Source organism: Phoca vitulina, unplaced genomic scaffold (assembly GCF_004348235.1).
Source record: "Phoca vitulina isolate PV1807 unplaced genomic scaffold, GSC_HSeal_1.0 scaffold14, whole genome shotgun sequence".
Classification (NCBI taxonomy): domain Eukaryota; kingdom Metazoa; phylum Chordata; class Mammalia; order Carnivora; family Phocidae; genus Phoca; species Phoca vitulina.
In genome coordinates, this window is record NW_022589717.1 from 33,992,126 (window position 1) to 34,013,928 (window position 21,803).

Sequence of the window (21,803 nt, forward strand, 5' to 3'; positions counted from 1 at the left end):
TTTTTTTTTTTTTTTTTTTTTCATTTTTCTTTCTTTCCCTTTCTTTTCCCCCAGTTTCAGGTCTTTTCTGATTTGTTTAGTGTATATTTTTCTGGGGATGTTGTTACCCTGTTAGCATTTTGTTCTCTCATTCATCTGTTCTCCTCTGGACAAAATGACAAGACAGAAAAAATCACCTCAACAAAAACAACAAGAGGCAGTAATGACTGCCAGGGACCTAATCAATATGGACATTAGTAAGATGTCGGAACTAGAGTTCAGAATGATGATTTTTAAAGATACTAGCTGGGCTTGAAAAAAGCATGAAAGTTATTAGAGAAACCCTTTCTGGAGAAATAAAAGAACTAAAATCTAACCAAGTCGAAATCAAAAAGGCTATTAATGAGGTGCAATCAAAAATGGAGGCTCTAACTGCTATGATAAATGAGGCAGAAGAGAGAATTAGTGATATAGAAGACCAAATGATGGAGAATAAAGCTGAGAAAAAGAGAGATAAACAACTACTGGATCACAAGGGCAGAATTCAAGAGATAAGTGATACCGTAAGACGAAACAACATTAGAATAATTGGGATCCGAGAAGAAGAAAGAGAGAGAGGGGCAGAAGGTATATTGGAGCAAATTATAGCAGAGAACTTGCCTAATTTGGGGAAGGAAACAGGCATCAAAATCCAGGAGGCACAGAGAACCCCCTCTCAAAATCAATAAAAATAGGTCAACACCCGACATCTAATAGTAAAACTTACGAGTCTCAGAGACAAAGAGGAAATCCTGAAAGCTGCTTGGGAGAAGAGATACGTAACCTACAATGGTAGAAAAATTAGATTGGCAGCAGACGTATCCACAGAGACCTGGCAGGCCAGAAAGACTGGCATGATATATTCAGAGCACTAAATGAGAAAAATATGCAGCCAAGAATACTATATCCAGCTAGGCTGTCACTGAAAATAGAAGGAGAGATAAAAAGCTTCCAGGACAAACAAAAACTAAAGGAATTTGCAAACATGAAACCAGCCCTACAAGAAATACTGAAAGGGGTCCTCTAAGCAAAGAGAGAGCCTAAAAGCAACATAGACCAGAAAGGAACAGAGACAATATACAGTAACAGTCACCTTACAGGCAATACAGTGGCACTAAATTCATATCTTTCAGTAGTTACCCTGAATGTAAATGGGCTAAATGCCCCAATCAAAAGACACAGGCTATCAGATTGAATAAAAAAACAAGACCCATCAATATGCTGTCTGCAAGAGACTCATTTTACACCCAAAGACACCCCCAGATTGAAAGTGAGGGGGTGGAAAACCGTTTACCATGCTAATGGACACCAAAAGAAAGCTGGGGTGGCAATCCTTGTATCAAATTAGATTTTAAACCAGACTGTAATAAGAGATGAGGAAGGACACTATATCCTACTTAAAGGGTCTATCCAACAAGAAGATCTAACAGTTGTAAATATCTATGCCCCTAACGTGGGGGCAGCCAATTATATAAGGCAATTAATAACAAAAGCAAAGAAACACTTTGACAACAATACAATAATAGTGGGGGACTTTAACACCCCCCTCACTGAAATGGACAGATCATCTAAGCAAAAGATCAACAAGGAAATAAAGACTAAATGACACACTGGACCAAATGGACTTCACAGATATATTCAGAACATTCCATCCCAAAGCAAGAGAATACACATTCTTCTCTAGTGCCCATGGAACATTCTCCAGAATAGATCACATCCTAGGTCACAAATCAGATCTCAACCAGTCCCAAAAGATTGGGATCGTTCCCTGCATATTTTCAGACCACAGTGCTTTGAAACTAGAACTCAATCACAAGAGGAAAGTCAGAAAGAACTCAAATACATGGAGGCTAAAGAGCATCCTACTAAAGAATGAATGGGTCAACCAGGAAATTAATGAAGAATTAAAAAAATTCATGGAAACCAATGAAAATGAAAACACAACTGTTCAAAATCTTTGGGATGCAGCAAAGGCAGTCCTAAGAGGAAAGTATATAGCAACACAAGCCTTTCTCAAGAAACAAGAAAGGTCTGAAATACACAAAAACCCTACACCTATAGGAGCTGGAGAAAGAACAGCAAATAAAGCCTAAACCCAGCAGGAGAAGAGAATAATAAAGATCAGAGCAGAAATCAATGAAATAGAAACCAAAAGAAGGGTGGAACAGAACAACGAAACTAGGAGCTGGTTCTTTGAAAGAATTAACAAGATTGATAAACCCCTGGCCAGACTTACCAAAAAGGAAAGAGAAATGACCCAAATCAACATAATCATGAATAAAAGAGGAGAGATCACAACCAACACCAAAGAAATACAAACAATTAAAAGAACATATTATGAGCAACTCTATGCCAGCAAATTAGATAATCTGGAAAAATGGATGCATTCCTAGAGATGTATCAACTACCAAAACTGAACCAAGAAGAAATAGAAAACCTGAACAGACCTATAACCACTAAGGAAATGGAAGCAGTCATCAAAAATCTCCCAACAAACAAAAGCCCAGGGCCAGATGGCTTCCCAGGGGAATTCTACCAAACATTTAAAGAAGAATTAATACCTATTCTTCTGAAACTATTCCAAAAAATAGAAATGGAAGGAAAACTTCCAAACTCGTTTTATGAGGCCACCATTACCTTGATCCCCAAACCAGACAAAGACCCCATCAAAAAGGAGAATTACAGACCAATATCCTTGGTGAACATGGATGCAAAACTTCTTACCAAAATAGTAGCCAGTAGGATCCAACAGTACATTAAAAGGATTATTCACCATGACCAAGTGGGATTTATCCCTGGGCTGCAAGTTTGGTTCAACATCCGCAAATCAATCAATGTGATACAATACATTAATAAAAGAAAGAACAAGAACCATATGATCCTCTCAATAGATGCAGAAAAAGCATTTGACAAAGTACAGCATCCTTTCTTGATCAAAACTCTTCAGAGTATAGGGATAGAGGGTACACACCTCAATATCATAAAAGCCATCTATGGAAAACCCACAGCAAATATCATTCTCAATGGGGAAAAACTGAGAGCTTTCCCCCTAAGGTCAGGAACACGGGAGGGATGTCCACTATCACCACTGCTATTCAGCTTAGTATTAGAAGTCCTAGCCACAGCAATCAGACAACAAAAAGAAATAAAAGGCATCCAAATCGGCAAAGAAGAAGTCAAACTCTCACTCTTTGCAGGTGATGTGATACTTTATGTGGAAAACCCAAAAGATTCCACCCCAAAACTGCTAGAACTCATACAGGGATTCAGTCAAGTGGCAGGATATAAAATCAATGCACAGAAATCAGTGGCATTCCTATACACCAACAACAAGACAGAAGAAAGAGAAATTAAGGAGTCGATCCCATTTACAATTGCACCCAAAACCATAAGATACCTAGGAATAAATCTAACCAAAGAGGCAAAAAATCTGTACTCAGGAAACTATAAAATACTCATGAAAGAAATTGAGGAAGACACAAAGAAATGGAAAAACGTTCCATGCTTATGGATTGGAAGAACAAATATTGTGAAGATGTCAATGCTACCTAGAGCAATCTACACATTCAATGCAATCCCCATCAAAATACCCTCCACTTTTTTCAAAGAAATGGAACAAATAATCCTAAACTTTGTATGGAACCAGAAAAGACCCCGAATAGCCAGAGGAATGTTGAAAAAGAAAAGTAAAGCTGGCAGCATCACAGTTCCGGACTTCCAGCTCTATTACAAAGCTGTCATCATCAAGACAGTATGGTACTGCCACAAAAACAGACACATAGATCAATGGAACAGAATAGAGAGCCCAGAAATGTACCCTCAGCTCTATGGTCAACTAATCTTTAACAAAGCAGGAAAGAATGTCCAATGGAAAAAAGACAGTCTCTTCAACAAATGGTGTTGGGAAAATTGGACAGCCAGATGCAGAAGAATGAAACTGGACCATTTCCCTACACCATACACAAAAATAGACTCAAAATGGTTGAAAGACCTAAATGTGAGACAGGAGTCCATCAAAATCCTAAAGGAGAACACAGGCAGCAACTTCTTCGACCTCAGCCACAGCAACTTCTTCCTAGAAACATCGCCAAAGGCAAGGGAAGCAAGGGCAAAAATGAACTATTGGGACTTCATCAAGATAAAAAGCTTTTGTACAGCAAAAGAAACAGTCAACAAAACCAAAAGACAACTGAAAGAATGGGAGAAGATGTTTGCAAATGACATATCAGATAAAGGGCTAGTATCCAAAACCTATAAAGAACTTCTTAAACTCAACACCCAAAGAACAAATGATCCAATCAAGAAATGGGCAGAAGACATGAACAGATATTTTTCCAAAGAAGACATCCAAATGGCCAACAGACACATGAAAAAGTGTTCAACATCGCTTGGCATCAGGGAAATCCAAATCAAAACCTCAATGAGATATCACCTCACACCAGTCAGAATGGCTAAAATTAACAAGTAAGGAAACGACAGATGTTGGCAGAGAAAGGGGAACCTTCCTACACTGTTGGTGGGAATGCAAGGTGGTGCAACCACTCTGGAAAACAGTATGGAGGTTCCTCAAAAAGTTGAAAATAGAGCTACCATACCATCCAGCAATTGCACTACTGGGTATTTACCCCAAGGATACAAATGTAGGGATCCGAAGGGGTACATGCACCCCGATGTTTATAGCAGCAATGTCCACAATAGCCAAAATGTGGAAAGAGCCAAGATGTCCATCGACAGATGAATGGATAAAGAAGATGTGGTATATATACACAATGGAATATTGTGCAGCCATCAAAAGGAATGATATCTTGCCATTTGCAATGATGTGGTTGGAACTGGAGGGTGTTATGCTGAGCGAAATAAGTCAATCAGCGAAAGACATGTATCATATGACCTCACTGATACGAGGAATTCTTAATCTCGGGAAACAAACTGAGGCTTGCTGGAGTGGTCGGGGGTGGGAGAGATGGGGTTGCTGGGTGATAGACATTGGGGAGGGTATGTGCTATGGTGAGCACTGTGAATTGTGCAAGACTGTTGAATCACAGTTTTCAATGGAGTATAGTTCAGTGCTAAAATGTAATGAGCTATCAAACCATGAAAAGATATGGAGGAAACTTAAATGCATCTTACCAAGTGAAAGAAGCCAATCTGAGAAGGCTACATCCTGCATGATATCAAGTGTATGACATTCTGGAAAAGACAGAACTTATAGAAACAGTAAAAAGATCAGTGGTCACCAGGAGTTGGGGACAGGGGCAAGGAGGGATGAATAGTTGGAATCCAGAGGATTTTAGGGAACTGAAACTATTTTGATTGATAGTGGGTACATGTCATTATACATTTGTCTAAACTCATAGAAAGTATAACACTGAGAGTGAACCCTAAGGTGAATTATGGACTCTGGGTGATAATTATGTTTCAGTGTAGGTTCATCAGTTGTAAAAGTATACCACTCTGGTGAGTGATGCCCATCCCAGGGGAGGCTCTGTGTATGTGAGAGCAGGGGCTGTATGGAGGGAAATCTCTGTACCTTCCACTCAGTTTCGCTGTCAACCTAAAAGTACTCTAAAAAATAAAGTCTTATTTTAAAAAATTAAGGTGTTTTGAAATCATGATGGTGAGGACATTTTCTTTGTCTTTTCATTGGGAACTTGATAGGAATTTTATTAAAACTTGAAGTTCCTGGGATGCTTTTGAAGACCCTTTATAGTCTTAAAATCACTCTGTGATTTGGTAACTACAGTGTCTTAACTAAAATTTTATTTGCCTATTAATGTATTCGGTTTATTAAAAATGGCATTTTCCTATCAGACAATAATCACAGCTCTAATAATTGATCTTTTTAAATATCTCTATTCTGTTGTTGAGAAATACAACTGCTAAACTTTAAGGAACCTTATAGTTTTCAAGTGTTTAAGCAGAAAACTCTAAGAGAAGTACTGTCAGTGTTACAGTAAAAAAGGTCATTCCTGTCTTTTGGATGTAGTACCATCTGTGTCAAACAGATAGAAAAAGTGTTCAGGTTCAGAGCTACGCCACTGCTACCCACCACCACCACGAAACAAAACAGAATTTTTAAAAATGAAGATAGGAGGAAAAAGAGAAAATCCAGATGCAGTGTATACAGCTTTGACCACAGGAAACTTTCAACAAATTCAGACTTGGAATTCTCTCTAGAAATTTGTTTCTCAAATGCTTTGTTTCTGTCATAATTATCGATTGAGACACATCATTGATCTTCGTATAACCGTTTGCTCACTCTTCGTGCAGTAGTACTTCTTGAGCATCTTATGTACTGGGCATTTTTGTAGGATATGGGGATAGATCAGTGATCAAATAGACATGATCCCTGATCTCATGGAGTTTATATTCAATAAAGGAAACACAGATCATAGACAGTAAAATGTAAGTAAGCACTTATCACTGAGGAAAGTAAGACATATAAGATGCTCGTGGAAGGCCTGTCCAAGAAGGTGAAGTTCTCAGCTGACTGGAATGCTGGTGGTAACATGCTCCATGAAGATCAGAGCACAGAGCATTTTAGGCATGGGAACAGCTAGTACAGAGACCTAGAGTGGAAACAGTCTTCGGAGCTTTGTGTATAAGAAATAGAGAGAAGGCTGGAATATAGTAAGGGGAGGGTGGTGTAAGATGAGCTTGGAGAGGAAATAAGGGGCCTCATCACATTAATATATTTTTTTATTGTGTGGGATTGTTTCCAAATACACATAGACTGGTGTCTGTCCAAGCTGCAGAAGAGACAGAAGAGTCTAGCCAACCATCAAATGCATTAAATGTTAATGGAACAGATACCTGAATCCACCCTTTTCTCATGAAAATGGCAATGAGTTAGAGGCCCAAATTAAGCCTGTTCTTCCATTTGAGACTTACTAACTGTATTGCTTCCTAGAGTATGTGATTGACAATTATATTACACAGTACTTTAATGTAAAAATTGTATTAAATAATATTAAAATATTTTTGATAAGGAAATGCTGGGTAGCCTTAAGCTAGCACTTTAGCTTAATAATATTTTTATTCAGAATTTTGTAATGAAAAAAGGAGTATCTTCTCTGTTTTTTTATTATTTTAATTTTTTTCCTTTCCCTTTCATGTGTCTATTATAAGTCCTAGGTTGTTTTCATGATTAACTAATCAGAACTAATAACCTTTCAGTACTCTGAAATGTCTTACTTTGCTTTCCTGTTCCAAGAATTATCAGAGGAAGTAAATAGCCAGCATTTATTGTGTAGGGCACTGGGCTAAGTGTATTGATTTATCTAATCCTTGCAGGAACCTTATGAAATGTCAGTGCTTCTCAAACTTTTCTTTTGTCTGCAGTTCATGCTACTGCATTTTATATTATGATCCAGTAACATCTTTACATATAACAAAAGTTTCATCAATTAATATTAGCACTGCAATATACTCTTGTTTTCTTTTAAATGTTGGTGTCAGTTCACTAAATAATTCACAACTCACTAGCAGATTGCAGTTCTCATGAAAAATACTGAGGTGTGATACTTTACTGTCCTCATTTTACAGACGAGAAAGCTGACAGGTTAAGTAAACGGCCCAGGTATTACAACTGGTGAGTGGCAGAGCTAGGATTTGAATCGGGGGAGCCTGGGCTCTTACTCAGTTTACTAAACTGAAGTATACAGCAATACATACAATTTCCAGAATAAATTTGGCCCTCAGAGTCCTTTCCATCTTGCTTCTGTGACAGGGAAAAAACTGTTTATAATACAAGTACTACTACCTCTCAGCCCTGTCCTCCACCTGCCAAGAAATTGATTGGATTAGCATAAGATAGGAAGAGAGACAGGGGACCCTGAAGATTTAGGAATGGGGAATGAAGCGCTTGTGTACCTCATAGGGGACTTTTAGAGTTCGGGGATGGGGCACAGATGTCTAATTGGCATTTTTTATTAAGTAATTTTGTGTGGTTTTGAGGAAAAACTCTCTTCTGTCTCCCTTCAAAATTCTCAGTAAAGTTACTCACCACTGATAAATCTCCAAAATCAAATCCATGTCAGAACAAAGGCAGCCTGTTGGGGCCAGCCACATCTGGGCAGTACTTTAGTGAAGAAATGCCATACATTCACTAAGTATTTATTAATTACCTTAATAAATTATCCAAGGAGCTGTCCTGGATACAAGGGATACAAAGATAGCAAACAAATTTGTTATGGATATTGACTAGATTAGAAGAAAAGCATCTCAATATACCTCTGTTGTGGAAAGAACCTTGAGCCATTTTGCATCTAATTTTTTAGCCTGGCAAGTTCACTGCTATTCATGTACACTTGAAGCTCCATGCCAGCAAATACGTGTCTGTCTTGTCCTCCACTGCATCCCAGTTGCCTGGCACAGCACCTGGCACACTGTACACACTCCACTATTTGCTTATTGGGTATTGACTAATAGCCAAGTAACTCTTGTAGTATTTAAGAGATCAGGCCTGGGAGTCAGGTTATTTACATCTGTCTATAAAAGTGTAAATTAAAATGTAAAACTTCATATGGGGAAATGCCTTATTATCAAGGGATATCCATGAGCATAGTACACTATGTGTGCCGAAATCAATTTCCTTTGTCCTGTGATTTGCTTCTGAAAAGTGCCCAGCTTTCAGTAGGACCCCATTTCATTTTCCACTGGACTGACATTTCAGTATCTAATTCCTTAGCCTGAGGAAAGTAAAAGGAAAAAAGTCTGTCTCCTTTCATTCCTCCAAACTAGTAGACATCCATCAAGCAGCTCTGATTTGTAAGAATCCCTTTGCCTACCCTGAAAGGGACCAGTCCCTCCCTGCCTGTTAGAGAAGTCTGGGCTGGCAGGTCAGCTCACGCTGAGAGCCCAAGCGGAGGCATCTAATACTATATAGCAGAAAGAAGCAGAGAGAGGCCCTGAGGCAAATAAGTAATCCAAGCAGAAAATATATTTAAGACTAGAGGTTGCTTTTTCACAGCCAAGGGAGTGGTGATGGGTTAATGGGGGAGCTGATTGCTGGAGGGAAGGAGGGTAAGTATTGTGTATTTGGAGATAGGGGATAGGAGAGAGGATATTCTGTGGAGGAACTACTTACTTGCGTAGACTTCACTTCAAAATAGGAATAGGAGTGAAGTAGTAGTTAAGAGGAGAAAATATGTGTAAATAAACATTGTGTATGACATTACTTCTCAGGTAACAATATAAACAGTTACGCTATGTGGACCATTTTTATCAGAAATCTGCATTCTGGTTAAGTGAGTGATAATTACACTGCCTTTGTAAAGTAGGGCCTGATAATTGATGCATTTGGTATGTCTGTAATCCCTATTTTTAAAATTTATTTTCCTTTTTAAAGGATGTTTTCTTTGCGGTACAGAAGTCTTAATAAGAGAGAAGTTATAGTCTCCCCCTGCTGGCTACGTCTGGTAGAACCTGAAAATTTAGGTCACTTGGCACGAATGTTTTTGTGTGGCTACGTGAGGATTCATTTACCTCAACTTTCAACTTTCAACTTTTCTTCCTCACAGCCTCACTAAGCAGCCTTTTGATTACACCTTTTCCATCTCCAAGCTCCTCTACATCCTCTTCCAGCAGTTACCAGCGCCGTTGGCTTCGAAGTCAGACAACAAGTTTGGAAAATGGCATCATTCCAAGGAGGTGAGTTGCAAGTTTGCTTTTGATGAGAAAGGTGCTGGTTGTAGATCGCTTGAACGAACTGGCAGTGCTCACCTGTTGTCAGTGGAAAACGAAAAACAAAACCTTAAACTGCTGGATTAGCTTCAGCTTAGGCTGAAAATGGGTAAGTTAGAATTTTTATAAAAAACAATAAATATAAAAGCTGAAAACCAGTCTGGTTTGGAAGACACTGGGAAACATCTGGGTCATTGTGCCATGTATGAGCAAGATTTTGGTGTTAATTAATTAATTAATTAATTTTTAAGATTTTTATTTGAGAGAGAGAGAGAGCACAAGAGGGAGGAGCGGGAGAGGGAGAAGCAGACTCCCCACCGAGCAGGGAGCCCGATGCGGGACTCGATCCCGGGACTCCAGGATCATGACCTGAGCCGAAGGCAGTCGCTTAACCAACTGAGCCACCCAGGCGCCCAAGATTTTGGTGTTAATTTAAAATGAGCATGCTCTGCATTTGAATTGGCTCCCTTCCAGATGTAGCTCTCATGAGTTAGAAGGGTGGAGTAAATCTCTTCCTTGGCTTACTGTGACACCAGCGTGGTCTTTGAAGACGTAGAAACTCAAGGATTGTGACATACTCTTTTCATAAAACTTAAATTTTTAAATGAAATGGTCATGAATCTGATTATAAAGATGGCATCGAGGTATGTTCTGCCTTCATTGCAGTTGAATTTTAGATCTAAAGTTTTGCAAAATATACGTTTTGGCTTCATATGATGTTACATCAGTAGCTTCCACCTCCTTTTCCCTATAACCCAAAACCTTAAAAGGGAATTAACATAGGTTGTACCTATAAAGATTCACGTGTCAATTGTTTGATTTAGTGAGTCAGCTAGTAATCACCGTGTGTAGGGGTCCATGAGGGTGTAAAGACGATTCAGATATTCACCTGCATCTGTGGACCATTAGTATAGTTTATTGACTAGTGGGGAAGACCATATACACATAAATAACGGCATAAAGAGGTTAAACTATAAATGCCGTGGGCGGGGCATCAAGTGCTTTGGGACTCAGAGGAGGGAGAGAACACTTGCTGGTGGTCAGGTGGGGAATTGGAGAGCCCTTCATGGGAGAGGTGGTGCTTAAAGGACAAGCTGAGAGACGAGGGTCAGGCACATGTGTAGCACATGTCAGGCTGCTTGCCCCTCTTCTCTTGTTCTCACAGTCCTAGCAAGCTTGACCAAGAGAAAAAAATAGAGCGCTTCACTCACCGAGGAACTGCTCTGTGGTTGGTGGGCTTTGGGTGGAATGGTTAAGAGCTTGGAATTTGGTGTGAAGACAGGTCCTAGCTCTGCCACTCACTAGGTGTACATGACAGCGAATTAATCTGCATTCAGAGTGTTGCTTCCTCATCTGCACTGTGATCATTGTACTAGTACCAGACATCATTATCATTGCCGTTAACTGCAGTTGTCAGGAGAAGGCATCCCACCATTCTCATTGTCCTTACAACAGCTTCTGTGATTGAAGAGAATGATGGGTCGTAGAAGCCTTCCCCTTTAGACATCTCTTTACTAAAAATGTTTTTCCATCCCTTCAGGTTTTTTGTTTTTAAAGATTTTTATTTATTTATTTGACAGAGAGCACAAGTAGGCAGAGCAGCAGGCAAAGGGAGAGGGAGAAACAGGCTCCTTGCAGAGCTGGGAGCCCAATGTGGGGCTCGATCCCAGGATCCTGGGATCATGACCTGAGCTGAAGGCAGACGCTTAACGACTGAGCCACCCAGGTGCCCCTATCCCTTCAGGTTTAAATCCCGAGTTGAATAGCATTCTTCATCCCACTCCTCTGAAAATTCTTCAGAACTCTAATTTGAACTGAGATCTGGCTTTGGCAACTAATGAATCTCTACTAAACTTACACCTAAAATAAGCATCTTTGGTTCAAAAATGAAAATGCAGAGCCCCTTTGTTCAGAAAGTGGGGAAAAGTGCTATTAAAGGTACTGAAATGTAAAGCTTTTCCTTTAAAAAATATTTTACTTAACAAAATGTAATAGGAATAATAGTGAAATATGAATAAAACATAAACTTATAAATTGCAAGAAATATTTTGGTATCATAATTTTACATAATATAATAAATAATAATGCTATATCTTGATTCATCATAAGACTTTTCTGGCTCTCTTTTCTATCTTCATTTGTTAGGTTATCAAAATTTATACTTTTTAGCAACTTTGCTTTCAGTTGATATAATTGAAAGCAGCATTAATCACTCTTGGCAAATGCCAGATGGCAAGTAATTTTTGACAATTTTTTGAGAAAGATCTTTCTGCTGATGTAATCGTTACTGGAACTTTATGGGTTATGAAAACATTGGATTAAGTTTCTGATAGACTTTCAAAATATAAATTTCAGTACATCTAGATCTGATGATGATTATGGAACAGTTTTTCTAAAAAGATTTAATTCTTCACACAAATCCATTTTGTGTAAGACTGAATTTAATTTTAAATGTAAATTTATACAAAGTTATTTTAATGTCTCCTCTGACATTTTCTGTAACTCGTGGAGGTCTTACAAGCAACTGAAAGTGTCTTCATGAGTTGTATATAATTCAAAATGCCTGTTTTTGCATTCTATCATTGCATCTTCGATTACAAGGAAGATTAATTTTAGAGTGGACTTCCTTAATAATTTGTTTATCCAAAGCTTCATGTGAAAATAGTGAGGTTTTTTTTCTGTCCAGTGCAACAATCTTTACATTTAACTTGTTTCTATACCTGTAAATATTTACTTTGCAATGTTGCAATAGTTTTCAAAACTGTAGATGATAAACTGAAGAATTCTGATTATTCCTGGATATGCTCTATTGCAATGTCCACTGTAGGCTTTTTGTGATAATTTATTGTCTTGGGGCTTGGGTGAAAGGGTTAAATATTTATGCACACTCTATAGGGACAGGTTCCAGTGATGGATGGGTAAGCTGGCCTCGCACCATGGGTCACGGCACTACCCAGGTCCTTCCTCTCTCCTGTGGCTGTGGTCACTGCTGCTTCTGCTGCTGCTATCCCAGCCACCAGTCTGGGCTCAGGTCCCAGCCTTGCCGCCTTGGGGCCTCCTGGCACCCTGGACTTTCAAACGTGTGGCTGTGTGCCTGACTGCCTAGCCAGTTGCTCAGAGTCTGGGTTGCATGCCCTTAGGCCTGAGCCCACTGTGCACTCTGCAGCCTGGTGTCTTCACTGCTCACTCACATGCTTCATTGTCCCATCAGACTTCACTTCCACAATACAGGCTGGAAGATAAAATTACTAAGAATTCAAGATGGCAACCGCAAAACATTAAATCAAGCCTGGGGCCCATCTGGGAACAGGGCTCTGTGTGAGTGGGGTCTCATGCCCATGAAGCTGGCACACACAGGACGTAAGTGCGGCTGACATTTTGAATTGATCACTATTCCTGTGAAGATCCCTTCATTTAAAGATGTTGCAGTTGATCTCTTGCTTTTGGCAGGTATGTAGGTAGGAAAATTAATTTTTTATGCCAGATAGGAGAATAGTGTAGGTACCAAAAATATGATTGCCTCTGGCTTTGAGAGGAAATTCACAGTAATCAAAAACTCCCTAAGGGAGTTAAGGTAAAAAGGATGATTTCACAATCCTTAACAGTTGGTTCTACTTTGGATACTCCTGTCTCCAGGCCCCCTGCTGTGCCAGGTGGTAAATTTTGGTTGCTGGATGGGGAGTCAGGCCTGGGCATTTACCAGCTGGTGGGGAAGTATCACCTGTAATAGAAGAGAAACTGCAGAGATTTCATCTCTTAGTGAGGCGACGGAAACCCTAAAGGACCAAGATATTAAAATTGAACAGCCATATAAAGTTGCGGCGGGTTTGTTCTCTGACCTACAAAAATGGCAATTTCCTATGTCCTAATATAATACATAGATTCAGATTAAGTTCAAAGCTGACAAAAACAATTAGACTAAGCAGTCCTGATATCAATTATAGATTCTTGAGATGTACTTAAAAAATCATAGTTATTGCTTTATTTATGATCTTGAGGCAAAAATAATGTATGTAAATGCTTATTCATAAGTGTCAACAAAATTCTATTTGACTTTTTTGTAAGGAGAAAACTTAAGTGCGTTGCAGGGGTCTTTCCCTGACTCGAAGTCCTGTCAGCTGATGTGATTGCTCCCAGCTATTTCCTCTCAGTGCTCCATCTGGCAGGATGCACCTGATGGCATGAAGACCAGCAGATGGATCAGACATGGGGCAGAGTCCCTGCTCCTTTCCAACATCCAGGAAATGAGCCTAGCTTAGAAGACAGAAACCCTGGGTTCTAGCTCCAACATTGTCACTAAGAAACTTTCTGTTCCTAAAGCAAGTTGATGAATCACTCTGCCTCAGTTCCACATTTGCAAAAAGGCCTGTGTACCTCTACATGGTGACTTGAGGGTGAGGAGATGTTGTAGTATTGGGTGCATACTCAAATGTTTTAAAACATTCTGAAACGTTCTTTCATTGTGGAATAATTTAAAGATATAATCACAGTACTGTGTGAACTGATTTATTCCAGTTTGTGTGGTTAATCCAAGACTACAGAATGAAGCCCAGTTGCTTTGGAATTCAGTAGAGAGAGAACAGTGAAGCGAATAAGAGCTCTCCACGCTATTGTAGCCATGGAAATTTTTCAGAAATGCAGTAGGTGGCACTCTCTGCTACGTTAAGACAGAGTTGGCTATTGTTTGTAAGAGAGATGAAGATGATGCAGAAACCTGCATTGGGTTAAGTGTTTATTACAGTTTCATTATTAAAGACCACATTGGCTGAAGATGAGTGGACTGAAACAGTCATTTTACTTTTGAAAAAGAAGAGAAATAGGAGATGCCAGACAACAAAAGGGTTACAAGAAAGTGTTGGCTCAGAGCTTCCTATATAAAATAGAAATAAACTGGTGCAAAAAACAAAGTTATAGTAGAGGTACTTTGGAAAAGAAGAGTATTTACCATATGAAATTTTCATTGTATGAAACTAAGTAAAAGTCTTAAGAGAGGCTCAAGACTGATGAGCAGATGATTAGGATCTAGGAATTTTTCGGAAAATACAGTTGATGGTTTATTAGAATGCACAGCCTTTACAACAGCACCTGGAGATCATGTCCTGTCAGTGGCTTGTCTGTTAGTGAGAGCCTATTACTGATTTATCAACCACATCTACATCTCGGGGATCTCGCTTAAAGTTGAGAGAAACAATGGCGTATCCTTTCTGAGCTTAGAACAAGATGCCTGTCTCCTTTCCTTCAAAATAAAATGGCTTTCCTGACCATAAAACGTTTGATATATGCCTGTTTTCAAAGATATGGAGATGTTTGAAATCACAGGAACATTATAGGCTGTGAGTAGTAGAGCACCAAGTAAGTTTAAGATCAGGAGTATAAAGGCCAACTGCCTTGAACCCTGCCAAGCGTAAGTAATTGTTTTGTGGTAATTTATGGTAAAGAAAACAGAGGAAGCAGTACCCTCCCGTCTTCGGCGGAGATGCCAGACTAAATGATGGAAGTTGGTGAGAAAGAGAAAGCTAATTGCATACCTCCTGTGTGCGGGGCAGGGAGCTTTCATGTGCAGTTATTATGTACTTTGCTTTTGGTATCTTTGTGCAAAAAAAAATTATTTTCAGTTTTGCTGTTAGTAGCTATGTGGTAGTCAATGCTGGTTTTTCAGAATAGTTTAGTAAGAGACAGGGTTAGGCCATATTTGTGAGTCTTACCCCTTAAGACAGATTGAGAACATATTGATAATTTACTGGCTTCATGATTCTCTCTTATCATAGAAGCAGAGTCTCTCAAAAGAATCTTAAGGGTTTTTTGTTTTGGGGTTTTTTTTTTTTGAGAATTTGACTACCCAGACGGGAGATATGTCTTTCTGCTTGGGGATTTCCCAGAGAGCTTAATCAATTGCATGGCTTAATCTGAGCATTTACTGGAGTTACTTCATCTAATGGTTTTAATAGCCTTGGGAAAGTAAGCCTCAACCACCAGTAAATTTCCAAACATGACGCACTGGTTAAACAGAATACCACAGGATCATTTCCCTTCTAAAGTTCCTATCTATTGGTATCTATCAACCAAAACAAAGGGCCTGTGTTTTGAGTGACCAGATGTGTCTCCCCCCTCCCTAAATACCACCAGTCTGATGTAAAATAATCCAAGGGAAAAAGACTAAGAGGGCATTTAAAGTTACTTTTAGGTTTTATTTAAGTTTCTTTTCATGTTGGAAAATACCATGTGGTAAGTTGATGTTTTCATTTTTCATGACAGAGAATTAGAGAAGAGAAAGAATTGGAAGCAGACAAATTTGGTTGAGACTCTGAGTGGTCTGGGTTTGCTTTCTAAATGTCATCCCCTGGCATTACAGTTTATCCTCAGTGTGATTCTTTGATGCATGGCAACTTTTCCAACTTATTTTTCCTTTAGGTCGACAGATGAGACATTCAGCCTGGCTGAAGAAACGTGCAGTTCTAATCCAGCCATAGTTCGGAGGAAGAAAATTGCCATAAGCATCATCTTCTCTCTGTGTGAGAAAGAAGAAGCACAAAGGAATTTCCAGGACTTCTTTTTTTCTCATTTTCCCCTGTTTGAATCTCACATGAACAGGCTGAAGAGTGCCATTGAAAAGGTAATAAGAATGTAGTTCTAGTGTCAAATAGAGAAGTGATTATGGGGCTTTAAGGTGGTAGCATCTCATTGTTTAATGTATCAGATTACTTTTTTAGAGAAGTTTAATCGTCTACAACAGTAATAGACCCTTAGGCAAGTTGATATCAGATACCAGATACTAGAGTATTTTAGGAAAGGAGATCACTCTTTCCTGATGCCTTAAGTCATTACCACATTGAATGTTTTGGTTATAATACTATTTTATTAATAAAAGCCCAGTAGTAGACAGTTATAAAGGAATTTCTTCTCAGAGAGTAATTTGGTTTGTTTTCTCTTCCATGGAGGCCATGATCTCCTGCAGGAAGATAGCAGAATCAAGTCTCCGTGTCCAGTTCTATGTCAGCCGTCTGATGGAAGCTCTGGGAGAATTCAGGTACGTTGACAGTGTCTGGCAAATCCCAGAGGGTAAATTGATAAATGACCGTAGCAGCGGCAGCCGTGGATCTAGGGATCATAGAAACCATCACTTGGAAGAATTGGGGGGCCTGCAGTTATTACCCACTTCAGCAACTCCTTCCCTCAAGATGGAAATCAAGACCAACCGGAGCAAAAAGTTTAGGTCACTCAGCACCGTGGAATCCACACTGCTGCCTGTCATCCAGTCTTCGATTGCTTTTAACAAGATGAATGGAGAAAACTAATGTTTAGGTGTTCATTACAAGCCTGTTCATTATTTCATGTCATCCTCACAAAAGCCTTAGGAGTAAGCACTGTTAACTAGCCCCATTTTACAGATGTGGAAACATGGGTTCAGGGCTGTTTATCCACAGCGTAGCTGGAGAGAGTGTATATGTCATATACAGACCTTCCAGTCTGCCAGGACAATCCTTGTTTATACCAGTGTCCTCTCGTAAGTGTCCTGGTCTGAACACCAAATTATATGATCACCCTAGTGTATCTTCACTGTCAGTTTTTCATTCATGATCTTTGTACTCTGGAGTCCTATAGTCCTTGCTCCTAATATCTGGGTAAGAAGGTGTAGTGTAGTGGATGGGGTTCTCCTTCACCATGCTGAGCTGGGGTTCTCAGACCATTTCTTTGAGCCAGTTTCAATGGGTAGTGGAATCACATTCCAAATGGGTCATGAGCTAATGAGTTAAACTGTTATTCTGTAGCTGAAGGATAAAAATATTTTTTACAGTTCTTAGAATTTTAGAACATTTTTTTGATGTTTCATGTGAATTACATAATGCTTCTTGGAGCAAAATCCCCAGTAGTTTTGAACCCTGGGTTATGTATAAAGTACTCAGGTAACACATCAGTCATTATCTGGTGGTTAATGTTAAGACCTAAGTCATATAGTTGAGAAATAGTGTGAAGTTGTACTAGTTTAATGAAAGTATTAATTTTTCAGAGGTCCGGAATCTGAAAGTACAGAACCAGAGAGCCTCACTTGTTCATAGACAAGTCTTATTCTTATTTCAGCAATCTTCCCCTCCAGAAATGGTGACAAAGTAAAGTGTTGGCAATTGGAGACCTTAGCTTTTGTAAATAAATCCCAGTTCCATGTGACTGTCGCTTGTCATTGCTGCCTAACTAGGCAAATGTTTTTTGGTCAAGGTGGAATTCTAGTGCGTCTCAATTCTTCTAGGCGCATGGCTAGAAATCATGTCAGAATATGTCTCAGCTCTCTTTATTTGGAGTGGATGTACTTTCCAGTGGAGATCCTAAGCTAAGTTAGTGTATTCTTTGGAAAAACACTTGAGTCATGAGCTTGCAATAGAGCCCTTGGTACCAGGTGTTGGGAGACCTGAAGTCTCATCCTGACCTTGTCGTTCAATGTTGTATGCAAGTAACTTAATTTCTCTAGGCCTGTTTCTGAATCTATAAAGTGATAGAGCTGTATTAGTCAGTTTTGCTAATAGCTTATAGTTCTAAGAATTTGATTCTGTTGGTCCATATAAAAACTCAGTATATATTATAGTGAAGAAGAGGCACTTAATGTAGTTTTTCCATCTGAAATGAGTAGAGTGCTTTGGTTTAGAGAACTAAAGCACCAACTGGAAATTGGGAGTGTTGAGTTGCCTTTGGTCACATTTTTTTTTTTTTTAAGATTTTCTTTTATTTGAGAGAGAAAGAGCATGACAGGGGTAAGGGTCAGAAGGAGAAGCAGGCTCCCCCGCCGAGCAGGGAGCCCGACGTGGGACTTGATCCTGGGACTCCGGGATCATTGATCCGAGCTGAAGGCAGACGCTTAACCAGCTGAGCCACCCAGGCACCCGCCTTTGGTCACATTTTTGATAGAGCATATACTTTCTTCCTTTATTTCTTTACTATAAAAACAGCTGTCAGGACGCCTGGGTGGCTCAGTCGGTTAATCATCTGCCTTCGGCTCAGGTCATGATCCCAGGATCCTGGGATCGAGCCCTGCATTGGGCTCCCAGGGAGTCTGCTTCTCCCTCTGCCTCACACTCCCCCTGCTTGTGCTCGCTCACTTTCTCTGACAAATAAATAATAAAAATCTTTAAAAAAATAGCCGTAAAGTTCGGTACTAAATAAATTGCTTTAAAAATGAATATTTTATTTCAAGGGTTAGTATACCTTTTCTGTAAAGGGCCTCTGTCATAGCTCCTCAACTTTGCCATTACGCAAAAGCAGCGACAGATAATGTTTAGACAGATGAGCATGGCTGCATTCCAACAAAATGTTATTTACAAGAAAAATGGTGGTCAGATTTGGCTTGTGGATCATAGTTGGCTGATCCCTGACTTATATACTGCTTGAATCCCTAAGGGCTGCATAGATTCAGATTATTGTTTTCTTCTTTATTCCTTTATGCAGAGAAGATCCAAAATGATATCTGTGACAGTTTTGTGTATCCCTTCTCTTTTCTGTAGAGGAACGATCTGGAACTTATATTCTGTTCCAAGGATAGCTGAACCTGTATGGCTTACCATGATGTCCAGCACTTTGGAAAAAACCCAGCTCTGCCAGCGCTTTCTCAAGGAGTTTACACTTCTGATAGAACAGATCAGCAAAAACCAGTAAGCGTCAGCTCTCTAGAGCCTTGGCTGCAGCTTCCGTGGCCAGTGGATGTGCTGCACGTGACATGCTGCTTCCTGCATTGATCATCTCGTATTTTCTCCCATTTCTCCAAGGTTTTTTGCTGCCTTACTGACTGCAGTGTTAACCTACCACCTGGCCTGGGTCCCGACCGTCATGCCTGTTGATCACCCTCCCATTAAAGCCTCAGAGAAACGCACCTCTCAGTCCGTGAACACACTGGCCAAAACACATCCATATAATCCTCTCTGGGCACAGCTGGGTTAGTACCTAATTTGGCTATTCAGAGTCTCTATGGGATGGAATGGAGAAAATGCTCGAGTTTTTTGTGGATATTGGCTCTCCATCCCGGCGATTCAGGAGTTGTCATGGGGCAGACAGAGAGTAGGAGATTGGCCCACAGATCCTAGTTGTGAGTCTCTGTGTTCCTCTCCTTCCCGCTGCCGGCAGCTTTGTTCGGCTCGGCTGAAGCAGTAGTTGACCAGCGGCAGCTCAGCCCACAGCAGGGTTTCTTAAGCTCAGCATCGTTGATGTTTGGACCAGATAATTCTTTGGGGGCAGGGTGGGGGGGTAGAGGGGACTGTCTTGTGCATTGTAGGATGTTTAGCAGCATCACTGGCCTCTGTTCACCAGCTCCCAGTGAAAACCCCCCTTCAGAGTTGTGACAGTCAAAAATGTCTCCAGACGTTGTTCTTGGGCAGCAAGACACTCCTGGCTGAGAACCACTGTTCTCTAGGATGGACTCGATAGGAAAAAAATAGGAGAAAAAAGAAAGTAGTGCACTATAATTTTACTACCTTTATAATTTTAGATTAAGTTAGGAACCTTGTCTTTCTCTACACTGCTTCCTTGCAATTAGTTGGTGGTGTCTATTTCCTTACAGCTTCGTACTTAGGCATGGCATAGGATCACCTAATGCTTTGGCGTAGTTGGTTATGGAATTTGGGACTTGTGACATCAAAGTGGCCTATTTGGGTTCATGTGCAGAACAGGTTTACTCTGGGACCTCTCCCTCATCAAACAGAGTGACAAAGTTATACTTGCTACTCACTCTGATCCAGATCCTGTGCTATTTGCCAGGGATACGGAGGTGGCAGATTTGTATTCAGACGATCACGAAACATCCTGCTTACTCCTTTGATAGGAGTGTGTAGAAGGATGCAAGAGAGAGACAGTATGGTATGAAGGGGGAAGAGCATGGGAGCTGGAGCCCGACTGCATAGATCAAATCCAGTCTCCGTGGGCAAGTGCCTTAACCTCTCTGTGCCTCAGTTTCTTCGTCTGTAAAATGGGATGATAGTAGCTCATGGTTGCTGTGGGAATTAGTTCTGCATAGAGTACTTTTGTCATTTACACTGCTGGTGAAAATACTGACATTAGAGGGGCACCAGGAGACAGAGCGAAGGGATGGAGGGGATTTTCAAGGAAAGCATACTTGCAGAAATGTTAAAAGGACACTTTCAGAAGTACAGACTAGGGAGGTGCACTCTAATCTCAGAAAACAGCGTGTTATAATAACAATAATGAAAGCCGACACTGTGAGCAAGGCATTGTTTTTAGTGCTTTTTACGTGTATTAACTAATTAGATTCTCATTCTTACTGTCCTCATATTATAGATAATAAAGATGTCTTGCCCTTGTGTCCTGTATGTAAGAAAGAGAAAACATGTCTCACAGATAGGGGGATAATGGGTACATGTTAAATGAATTGATTAAAGAATTTATGGATGTTAGGAACAGATTTAACACAACCAGTCAGTACTGAGCTCAGAAAAGAACTCAGAGCGTGCCTCACTCTGGGTTATAGTTTCGGGGAGAACGGAGCATTGTTCTTGTTATGGAACAACAGTCTTTAAAAAATGTAGTATCATTAAGTGGCAAAGGGAAGGGGGCTTGATATTAAGGAAACGTGGTGTTTCATGCTGCCTGGTCGCCCACTTAAAAACAATGCTAATTAAGCAGTTTGCCCTTAATTAGATAAATGTATTTATAATTAGACATGCTTCTCATTTGAAATTTAACTAATTGAGAGCCATTAATTCCTGGTGTTAAGTATAACAAGGCCAAGTCCCTTCCCATGGGCTCACAGTCATGTAGTAGATCGTGTATTATTTTTTTAAAGATTTTATTTATTTATTTATTTTTATTTTTTATTTTTATTTATTTATTTATTAAACAGAGCATGAGCACACTCACTCATGAATGGAGAGGGAGGGGCAGAGGGAGAGAGAGAATCCCAAGCAGACTCCCCACTGAGCTCCAAGCCCCAGGAGCTGAAATCAAGAGTAGAACACTTAACCACCTGAGCCACCCAGGCATCCCAGTAGGTCACGTATTATTGAAAGTCTCCAATCCTCCCCACCCCCAGACAATCCAGCTGGGGTCTGGCTGTTGACAGAGCAGTGTGAGAGGGGCTGAGACCCTAGCACAGACTCATGTGATAG

At 40.0% G+C, this 21,803-nt stretch overlaps 1 protein-coding gene across 4 annotated transcripts in view; it reads left to right on the plus strand.

Annotated features, from left to right (window-relative positions):
* Positions 1-21,803, plus strand: part of FNIP2 (folliculin interacting protein 2) — a 137,979-nt gene that overhangs the window by 84,526 nt on the left and 31,650 nt on the right. For all 4 annotated transcript variants that reach the window (XM_032413080.1, XM_032413081.1, XM_032413082.1 and 1 more), the window contains 5 exons: positions 9,540-9,669; positions 16,114-16,315; positions 16,641-16,729; positions 19,194-19,340; positions 19,455-19,621. In XM_032413080.1, coding sequence (XP_032268971.1) covers positions 9,540-9,669; positions 16,114-16,315; positions 16,641-16,729; positions 19,194-19,340; positions 19,455-19,621 — 735 coding nt within the window. The remainder of the gene's footprint in view (positions 1-9,539; positions 9,670-16,113; positions 16,316-16,640; positions 16,730-19,193; positions 19,341-19,454; positions 19,622-21,803) is intronic.